The sequence below is a fragment of the Microcaecilia unicolor genome, chromosome 6 (genome assembly GCF_901765095.1).
Source record: "Microcaecilia unicolor chromosome 6, aMicUni1.1, whole genome shotgun sequence".
NCBI classification, from domain to species: Eukaryota; Metazoa; Chordata; class Amphibia; order Gymnophiona; family Siphonopidae; genus Microcaecilia; species Microcaecilia unicolor.
This window is the reverse complement of record NC_044036.1, coordinates 194,526,726-194,537,899: the sequence shown is the minus strand read 5'-3', so window position 1 is coordinate 194,537,899 and position 11,174 is coordinate 194,526,726. Positions and strand designations below refer to the sequence as shown.

General features: G+C 45.0%; 1 protein-coding gene across 1 annotated transcript in view; it reads right to left on the bottom strand.

Annotated features, from left to right (window-relative positions):
• Nucleotides 1–843: 843 nt before the first annotated feature.
• RAD54L2 (RAD54 like 2) overlaps nt 844–11,174 on the bottom strand; it is a 430,539-nt gene continuing 420,208 nt past the window's right edge. Inside the window, exon 22 of the mRNA XM_030205506.1 lies at nt 844–4,392. Within this exon, the coding sequence (XP_030061366.1) occupies nt 4,298–4,392 (95 nt within the window). The 3' untranslated portion in view covers nt 844–4,297. The remainder of the gene's footprint in view (nt 4,393–11,174) is intronic.

The following is an 11,174-nucleotide window of genomic DNA, read 5'->3' as shown; positions in this document are numbered from 1 at the left end:
AGAGAGAGTGTGGTGAAGGCAGGATAAAAACTCTCTGCATAGATCAGTCAGGGAGGCCCAGAGGAAAGAAGTCCTGCAGAAGCTCTACTCAGGTAGGTTTAGCTTGGAACCCTGCTAAAAACTGACTTTTAAAATGAAGGCCAAGCCTGGCTATTTGTGCTGCTTTTGGAAAGACAGAACTGTAACCCTGGGATTCCTGGCCAGAAGCAGGCTGTTTGTGTTGCCTTTTGAAAGACAGATCAGTGCATGCTGTGGCCCTGCAGGAGCTGGCCTTGGCAGAGAACCTTTTGAACAAAAGAACTGCTTTTGATGTGTTTATTTCCTCCTGACCTGTGAGAGGAACAGATCATCCATTTTTTTTTTGTTCTCAAATAAATAGGTTTATTTCACTTTATAAATTTTATGTGGCTGCGTTATTCAAGACTCCAGGCCCATGCTACTACATTGGGAAAGCAGTAACTAATTGAAGGGCTTATTTCCAAAACCTGCTAAGTCCATATTAGTTGCACTGGATTTAGAGGGTTTTGAAAATAAGCCCTTCAATTTGAAATTCTGGAATCTACACGCAAATGGAGCTTTTAAGGGAACAAACACCATCAGATTAGTGGGGGCCAAAATACTCATTTCTGGAATGTTATATTAAATCTCACTAAGATTCCCAAATGAAATAGGTTTGATATTCTTTTAACCTAAACCCTGAATGACATTCTTCTACATCCTCAGTCTAGTCTGACCTTATACCATTTCAATACAATACATTCATTCATATATTCCAGGCAGAACTCACTTTTTCTTTTTAAAGTTTATTTACAAATAGAGAACCAATAGGTAGTTATACAGACTTACAATATATATATTTTAAAAAATGACATGAAACATAATGAAATAAAAATAAATACATAATATAAACAATGAGCTGTTTGATGTCTTTGTTCTGGGAAGTCCATCAAGCATAGCCCCCAACCCATATTGAACAGAAGGAAGAGGAAAGTCTGTGACATGCAAACAATGCCAACTGACCCTGCTATACTAGACTCGGTCATCTAGTCAGCAAAACAGGGCAAAGTTGGATTTGAGATGCAGAAAATAAGTTTTTCACATTGCTCAGATCCAGCAGGCCTGAATCAGGTAGACATCCTGGCAATAAGTGGCAGCACAGCCCAGGCAGCTGGTAGTAGTAATATTTCTGGCAGGTAAGTCAAGGGGTCAGAGTGCCAACACTACCTTCTCCTAAGGAAAATAGTCCTGTGCTTTTCAATTAGACCACGTGCACATACTTTGTACTGAAGATTATCTTAACTTTATTGTTCCTCCTGCGAAGTTTTGTCTGTCTGTTTTAACACTAATCAAACTACAAGTCACGGTTTATCATCACTACAGGAAAGGTTAGTCTACATATATCCTCTAGGGCACTGTGAGATCTAGTATTTTAAACTATAATATTCCCCTTCCTAACTTTTCTTTCCTAAACTGTAGGGGTACACAGTAGAACCAAAGCCAATTCAAGAAGAAGCTTGGAAAATGCCTCACGTTAACCAACAAGAGATTTATTTTTTTGTATAGAAAATCCTGCATCTTTCATGATCCTAAAGTATTACATGGAACACCTGCAATGAAAGCTCATATTCTACAAAATACATCCTATCTAACTGCTTGTAGCAAGAAGGCAAATAGGAATGTACGTATGATGAGAAACATCCTCCGGACTAAAACCAGTTTTCTTTGCTTCTAGTATGATAGAATCACTACAGGTTTGCCTGTTTTCTAGTAAGGATGATAGTACATGTTTCTATGACCTTCTCTGAGTATCTTAAGCAGGACAATAAATGGTTAATACTGTAAACACATGTAGTTTGTTATTGCTTTCTCATCTTGGAGTAACCCATTATTTTCCTGAAGCACATGACCAACATTCAAACATAACTTTATAAGGTACTAACCAAAACTGTTCATCATCTGGAATAGTGGACTGGATCATTCAATTGAGTCCAGCTAGCACTTCCCAGAAAAAAAGGATTTAAGGGACAATTTTAAAAATATGTGGACATCACCAACATGAACAACAGTGCCCATCCTCTTCTTCCTTATGGGTAGTGACCATTCTATGGAATGCAACTTTTTATTAACTGGAATATACCAAGTCCAACGGAAGTAGGGACAGCAGCCTTAGACATATGTTCCTTGCCAAGGGGTCTGACCGTGAATTCACTAGATCCAACATAATCAGACCTGCGACCTCAGTGCTATACTTCCTCTCTTAAGACCATGAGAAAAAAAATGATAACAGCCATGAACTTAGTGCTCAATCTAATTTATAAATGTGGTTAGTAATGTAAATATAGAATTTAAATTTTACAAAGTAACACTTGGGACTAGCCTTGTAGTTCAGGAAATAGCACTGCACCACAGGGGATCCTGGTTGATTCCTCATCCAGAGATTAGTGAGCTTGGATGCATTATGAATGGTGAGCAGGGTAAGCATCACAGGAGATGCTCTATAAACCCTCAGGCCAGTAAGTGTCCACAAAGATACCTGAGAATAGCATCTAGGGATGACAGGGTGAAGAGGGTGGGATCAAAGAGAAAAACATATTATATAAAATCATTCTACACATTCATTCTTAGGGGTCAATTTTCAAAACTGCTGAGTGATAAAATATTTAGCTTTAACAGGCTGAGTTTAACTGGCTAGTTTTGAATCTGAAAATTCACCTAAATCTAACAAGCTAGATTTATGGTTGCTACTTGTATATCTGGGATTGCCTGTCTAAACATAGCTACGTAGTGCTGAAAATCACTTAAGCGTCCCAGTGGGTGGTGGAGACAAGTACATAGATCTCTAAGGAGTGATGGGGAGAATAGATGGCATGGATGGGCAGACTGGATAGAGCATATGGGCTTGTTATCTGCTTACATTTTTCTCTATTTCTAAGTCTACTTTGGGAGTGCCTCTGGGGCAGCCTCTTTTTCACATGGCTACATCTGGCCACTCAGTTGAGGAAGGGAGAAAACTTTTAAAAACTGACTCCTAGCAGGCCTTATTCCAGGTTATTTAATTGAACTGTTTAAGTTAGGAATACCAATCCGCTCATTATGATCAAAGAATCATTGTTTATTACAATTTCCATCTGTAAAAAATGAGGTATAAATGTTATCATAGTTCCAGTCATGTATCTTGTTCAGTACAATGTTGGAATTCTCTTCCTTTGGAGTGATGTCTCCTCTTATTTTAGATTTTGTAAATTGTTGAAAACTCATTTATTTTCTACACATTTGATCTAGGTTTTGACCAATTTATTGATATGTTATGGTTTGGGCTAATAAGATATTTCTATGATTGTTGTACTTTTCCTCATGATGGCCTAAGATTTTTTTTTACTTACATTGTAATCCGGGTTGATCCTTTGTGTGTAGATAGCGGAATATAAATTTTATTGTATTGTATTATGATCTGTAGATGTTGAAGTGTCATTTGCAGAGGAACTTTGTGGGGCCTCATTTGCACAAGCCAGTAAGAATTGAAAAGCAGGGCCATGTGTGAAAAATACATTCACTAAATGGTAGGGCCAGCTCTCCCCCTAGTGTGTAAAGTTCATTTACTGCTGACTCCTACCCTACAGCATGGATGCCTCCAAAATATATCCTTTGTCACCGTAAGTAAGGCTATCTGACTTTTCAGCAGCGCCAAAGAATATATTCATGAGTTTCTATTATCAGCTCAGCTGTCTTCACATCAGATACAATGAACACAAACACTAAGATCTACAGAGAGAAATTGTTTTCAGGTCATTGAAAAAAAAAAAAATTTAAAAAATTCTAATGTTATTAAAAAACTTTCAAGTTACCAAGTTGTTCACATCTCTAGATCTGCTGGGTTTTCCCATCCCACCGATATGTTGAAGCACTAACCTGAAAGAGTAAAATAATTTGCATAGCTTAATTTGTATAACTAAGAGGCATATTTTCAAAGCACTTAGCCTTCCAAAGTTCCATAGAAACCTATGGAACTTTGGAAGGCTAAGTGCTTTGAAAATATGCCTCTAAGTCTTACATGGCGAGGAGCATTTTGAAAGAGATACCTGATGAATGGAAAAAAGTCCCATGATATGCCACTTGAAGTATAACCTGATCAAACTAACTATATACACACATACAAGTGGGATCTCTTCTCTAAACAAAACTATCCCTTCCTTTGTCAGTCATTTAATTATTGTATTATTTTGTTTGATATAAACTGCTTTAGGTCCGTGAGAAAGGCAGTATACAAGTGTAACATAGCATTACATGTCTCAAAGATTTAAAGAATTTCACCTCGTAAGGGATTACACTTTTGGTCAGAGTAATACAGGGGAGTGGTGAACACATTAGGCCTTGAGTTCAGCCTCCTTTTACCTGGTAAAATAAAAAAAAAAAAAAAGTTGCCAAAATTCAGGAAAGTTCTTGGAACAAATATCACTCATGGTAAAGCTCAATTTGTTATAAAGTTAGTACCAGCCTCTTATTACTTCCATACTGGTTCATTCCAGCAGCTCTGCCCTGATGCAGTTTTGACGAAACGCTGGTCATCACTGGTCGCGGTGTGCCTTGTTGCAGTAAGAAGAGACTCCACAGCTAAGTATTTATAGCTGATCCATATAGATTATATTTCTCTGAAAAGTTTGATTCAGTTAAGCTATTTTTGCAGAAGTTAATGTTTAAGGAGGTTTTTTGCCAATGATGAAGTCCCGCTCTTACAACTTTAAACTGGAAGCTTCTTGAGGCTTTTCCCTCCTTATTTTTGATTTTCAATTAACCCTTTGCTCATATTATTGACATTTGAGAATCCTTTATTAAATTTTTTTGATTCTCTTCCTCTGTTATATTTTAGTTCATGCTAATTTATGATCACAATGTCTTTAAACTGACGGTGCCTCCACATCGATTTTAGAGTTAGCGTAGCCGGTTATGTATATTTTCATCCTAGCGCTGTAACTGCTCAAATGGACATTTCCCACCCTTTTAGTTTCCACTGACACTGACTTGAGATGTTTTAAGTCTCCAGTTCAAACAAATGACAGATATTTCACACAAGAGTCTGGGTTTGGGTTTTAGCAACCCATTGTCTTTAGAATGCACATTGGTTTATTAGTCTTCCACTTTTTCAATGGCTTCTATTATTCTTGGTCGTTACCTGTTGTTTCATATACAGCCCTGTTTCGTTTCATCTTTTCTAACACAGCCTTGTATATATCTACTATAATAAAACGCAGCCTCAATGTTCTGAGGACACTGACGTCACTGAAGTCACTCACACACCGGTTCGTGGTTTCATGGTGGTGAAGCCACCACATCTTCATGCCCCGCCCTCGCATCACACGTGATGTCGAGGGCGGAACACGAAAACAAATTTACGCACGGGGAGACTCCTCCCCTTCCAACAAATCCCAGCCGCCGCTGACGTGCACATGAACCCCGCCCCTTTCGCCACATAGCCCCGCCCATGGTAGCACACGCTTAACCTCACCAACCTCCCTCCCTCCCTCCCTGTCACCTCCCCTCCCCTTACGCGTGTCTCCATGGTGGTCTAGAAGTACCTGTTCCGTCGGCCCAGGAAAGAAAGAGCCCCCCTCTTTCCTCCCGTAGCGGTGGCTTCCTTGCTGCATGGTGTGGGAGTCCGGCTATCGGCGTTTCAAAATGGCCGCTGAGAGTTCAAGCTGCCTCGCGAGACTTCAACTCTCGGCGGCCATTTTGAAATGCCGAGAGCCGGACTCCCACACCATGCAGCAAGGAAGCCACCGCTACGGGAGGAAAGAGGGGGCTCTTTCTTTCCTGGGCCGACGGAACAGGTACCGGAAGGGGAGGGGAAGGGAGTCCCGTGCCCGCTAGCGCCCGTTTCATCGGCGCCAGAAACGGGCCATTTTTACTAGTAAATATATAATATATATTTTGTCCTTTTTGTCTATTAGCTACACAACTTTGAGGACATTTTCCTCTTTCAAGAATTACCACAGTTATTATACAGGTACCATACTTTAGCAATATATTTCATAGTTTATTAGTAACTTTTAATAAAAAGATTTTCATTAGACCACCTTTTAAAATTTTTAAAAATTCTAATTAAGATTCTTTATTTTAGCAAGGCACATATTTTCAATATGAGCCATATTCTGTTATTTTATTTTCGTATATTGTATATAGGCATAGTATAAATCTTTGCTTTTCCCTATTTTTTCATTTTTGTGCCCTGTATACAGATATTATTGTTGTGCACCAATTTGCTCTTATGTATGCAATGTCATTCCGGACAGCGAAAGCTACATACCTGTAGAAGGTATTCTCCGAGGACAGCAGGCTGATTGTCCTCACTGATGGGGTGGTGTCCACGGCAGCCCCTCTGATCGGAGATCTTCACTAGCAACACTGTTTGCTAGCCCTCGCGTGCGCATGCGCGACCGTCTTCCCACCCGAACGCGAGCGGGACAAAGACAAGGGAAGACACAACTCCAAAGGGGAGGCGGGCGGGTTGGTGAGAACAATCAGCCTGCTGTCCTCGGAGAATACCTTCTACAGGTATGTAGCTTTCGCTTTCTCCGAGGACAAGCAGGCTGCTTGTTCTCACTGATGGGGTATCCCTAGTTCCCAGGCTCACTCAAAACAACAAACATTGGTCAATTGGGCCTCACAACGGCGAGGACATAACTGAGATTGAACTAACTTATCCAACTAACTGAGAGTGCAGCCTGGAACACAATAAAAATGGGCCTAGGGGGGTGCAGTTGGATTCTAAACCCCAAACAGATTCTGCAGCACCGACTGCCCAAACCGACTGTCGCGTCGGGTATCCTGCTACAGGCAGTAATGAGATGTGAATGTGTGGACAGATGACCACGTCGCAGCCTTGCAAATCTCTTCAATAGTGGTTGACTTCAAGTGGGCCACTGACGCTGCCATGGCTGTAACACTATGAGCCGTGACACGACCCTCAAGAGTCAGCCCAGCCTGGGCGTAAGTGAAGGAGATGCAATCCGCTAGCCAATTGGATATGGTGCATTTCCCGACAGCCACTCCCCTTCTGTTGGGATCAAAAGAAACAAACATTTGGGCGGACTGTCTGTGGGGCTGTTTCCGCTCCAGGTAGAAGGCCAATGCTCGCTTGCAGTCCAATGTGTGCAGCTGACGTTCAGCAGGGCGGGTATGAGGACGGGGAAAGAATGTTGGCAAGACAATTGACTGGTTCAGATGGAACTCCGACACCACCTTCGGCAAGAACTGAGGGTGAGTGCGGAGGACTACTCTGTTATGATGAAATTTAGTATAAGGAGCATGAGCTACCAAGGCCTGAAGCTCACTGACTCTGCGAGCTGAAGTAACAGCCACCTAGAAAATGACCTTCCAGGTCAAGTACTTCAGATGGCAGGAATTCAGTGGCTCAAAAGGAGGTTTCATCAGCTGGGTGAGAATGACATTGAGATCCCATGACACTGTAGGAGGTTTGATGGGCTTTGACAAAAGCAAACCTCTCATGAAGCGAACTAAAGGCTGTCCCGAGATCGGCTTACCTTCCACACAGTAATGGTATGCACTAATCGCACTAAGATGAACTCTTACAGAGTTGGTCTTAAGACCAGACTCAGACAAGTGCAGAAGGTATTCAAGCAGGGTCTGTGTAGGACACGAGCGAGGATCTAGGGCCTTGCTGTCACACCAGACGGCAAGCCTCCGCCATAGAAAGAAGTAACTCTTCTTAGTGGAATCTTTCCTGGAAGCAAGCAAGACTCGGGAGACACCCTCAGAGAGACCCAAGGAGGCAAAATCTACGCTCTCAACATCCAGGCCGTGAGAGCCAGGGACTGGAGGTTGGGATGCAGAAGCGCCCCCTCGTTCTGAGTGATGAGGGTTGGAAAACACTCCAATCTCCACGGTTCTTCGGAGGACAACTCCAGAAGAAGAGGGAACCAGATCTGACGCGGCCAAAAAGGAGCGATCAGAATCATGGTGCCTCGATCTTGCTTGAGTTTCAACAAAGTCTTCCCCACCAAAGGTATGGGAGGATAAGCATACAGGAGGCTTCCCCCCAATTCAGGAGAAAGGCATCCGACGCTAGTCTGCCGTGGATCTGAAGCCTGGAACAGAACTGAGGGACCTTGTGGTTGGCTCGAGTAGCAAAGAGATCCACCAAGGGGGTGCCCCATGCCTGGAAGATCTCGCATACCACTCTGAAACTGAGCGACCACTCGTGAGGTTGCATTATCCTGCTCATCCTGTCGGCCAGACTGTTGTTTACGCCTGCCAGATATGTGGCCTGAAGAAACATGCCGTACCGGCGAGCCCAAAGCCACATTCTGACGGCCTCCTGACACAGGGGGCGAGATCCGGTGCCCCCCTGCTTGTTGATGTAGTACATGGCAACCTGATTGTCTGTCTGAATTTGAATAATTTGTCGGGACAGCCGATCCCTGAAAGCCTTTAGAGCGTTCCAGACCGCTCGCAACTCCAAGAGATTGATCTGTAAACCTTGTTCCTGGAGGGACCAACTCCCTTGGGTGTGAAGCCCATCGACATGAGCTCCCCACCCCAGGAGAGACGCATCTGTAGTGAGCACCTTTTGCGGCTGAGGAATTTGGAAGGGACGTCCCAGAGTCAAATTGGACTGAATTGTCCAGCAATGCAGGGATTGGAGAAAAGTCGTGGACAGCAGGACTATGTCCTCTAGGTCCCCAGCAGCATGGTACCACTGAGAAGCTAGGGTCCATTGAGCTGATCTCATGTGAAGGCGAGCCATGGGAGTCACATGCACTGTGGAGGCCATGTGGCCGAGCAATCTCAACATCTGCTGAGCTGTGATTTGCTGAGACGCCCGCACCCAGGAAACGAGGGACAGAAGATTGTCAGCCCTTGCTTCCGGAAGGTAGGCACGAGCCGTCTGAGAGTTCAGCAGAGCTCCTATGAATTTGAGTTGCTGGACTGGAAGAAGATGGGACTTTGGATAATTTATCATAAACCCTAGCAGCTCCAGGAGTCGAATAGTCATCTGCATGGACTGTAGAACTCCTGCCTCGGAGGTGTTCTTCACCAGCCAATCGTCGAGATAAGGGAACACGTGCACTCCCAGTCTGCGTAGAGAGGCCGCTACGACAGCCAGGCATTTTATGAACACCCTGGGCGCGGCAGCGAAACTAAAGGGTAGCAAACAATACTGAAAGTGCCATGTTCCCAGACGGAATCGAAGATACTGTGAGCTGGCAGTATCGGGATGTGGGTGTAAAACTTCGCTCCTTCTATCTCGCCGCACCTTATGCCTGGAATAGGTTCCTGAGCCATTACGTCTAGCTCCATCCCTGGCTGCCTTCAAATCCAGCTACAGGCCTACCTGTTTGATGCTGCTTTCGACTCCTGACTTGTCACTTTTATCTTATCCTTGTGTCCTTTCCTTATCCTTATTGATCCTGCCTGTTTGTCCTGATTTAGATTGTAAGCTCTTTTGAGCAGGGACTGTCTTTCTTCATGTTCAATTGTAAAGCGTTGCGTACAACTGGTAGTGCTATAGAAGTGATTTATAGTAGTAGTAGTAAGTCCAGAGAGCATAGCCAATCGTTTTCCTGAATCATGGGAAGAAGGGTGCCCAGGGAAAGCATCCTGAACTTCTCTCGGACCAGATATTTGTTCAGGGCCCTTAGGTCTAGGATGGGAAGCATCCCCCATGTTTTCTTTTCCACAAGGAAGTACCTGGAATAGAATCCCAACCCTTCCTGCCCCGGTGGCAAGGGCTCGACCGCATTGGCGCTGAGAAGGGCGGAGAGTTTCTCTGCAAGTATCTGCTTGTGCTGGAAGCTGAAGGACTGAGCTCCCGGTGGACAATTTGGAGGTTTTGTGATCAAATTGAGGGAGTATCCAAGCCGGACTATTTGAAGAACCCACTGGTCAGAGGTTATGAGAGGCCACCTTTGGTGAAAAAATTTTAACCTCCCCCCGACCGGTAGATCGTCCGGCACAGACACTTTGATTGCAGCTATGCTCTGCTGGAGCCAGTCAAAAGCTTGTCCCTTGCTTTTGCTGGGGAGCTGCAGGGGCCTGTTGAGGCGCACGCTGTTGACTGGAATGAGCGCACTGGGGTTTGGCCTGGGCAGCAGGCTGGCGAGAAGGAGGATTGTACCTATGCTTACTAGAATAGGGAACAGTCCTCCTTCCCCCATAAAAACGTCTACCAGTTGAGGTAGAAGCTGAAGGCGTCCGATGGGAGAGCTTGTCGAAGGCGGTGTCCCGCTGGTGGAGCTGCTCTACCACCTGTTCGACCTTTTCTCCAAAAAATTATCCCCCCGGCAAGGAGAGTCCCCTATCCGAAGCTGGACCCTATTCTCCAGGTCAGAGGCACGCAGCCATGTGAGTCTGCGCATCACCACACCTTGAGCAGCGGCCCATGACGCGACATCAAAAGTATTGTAAACACCCCTGGCCAGGAATTTACAACACGCCTTCAGCTGCCTGACCACCTGCTGAAAAGGCTTGGCTTGCTCAGAAGGGAGCTTGTCCACCAAGTCCGCCAACTGCCGCACATTGTTCCGCATATGAATGCTCATGTAGAGCTGGTAAGATTGGATCTTGGAAATGAGCATTGAAGAATGGTAGGCCTTCTTCCCGAAAGAATCCAAGGTTCTAGAGTCTTTGCCCGGGGGCACCGAAGCATACTCTCTAGAACTCTTGACCTTCTTAACGGCCAGATCCACCACACCAGAGTCGTGAGGCAACTGAGTCCGCATCAACTCTGGGTCCCCATGGATCCGATACGGGGACTCTATCTTCTTGGGGATGTGGGGGTTAGCGGCTTCGCCCAGTTCACCAGCAATGTCTGTTTGAAGACATGATGCATGGGTACTGTGGACGATTCCTTAGGTGGCAAAGGATAGTCCAAAAGCTCACACATCTCGGCCCTTGGCTCAAGCACCCCCGGTACCGGAGAAGGGCGCAACAGCTCTTCCAGGATCCCTGGAAGGTTGGCCCGGAGGCTCTCGTTCAGAGCGGCTGTCGAGGAAGGCAAGGAGTCCGGTACCGGCGACGAGCTCAGTATCTGTTCGGGACGTGGAGGCGGTACCGGGCTGTCCACAGAAGAGCGCGTCAACACCTCCTGTATGGAGGGCGAGCGGTCCTTCTGGCGTTGACGCTTAATGGGTGCCGGTGCCACCGACGACCCAGAGCTC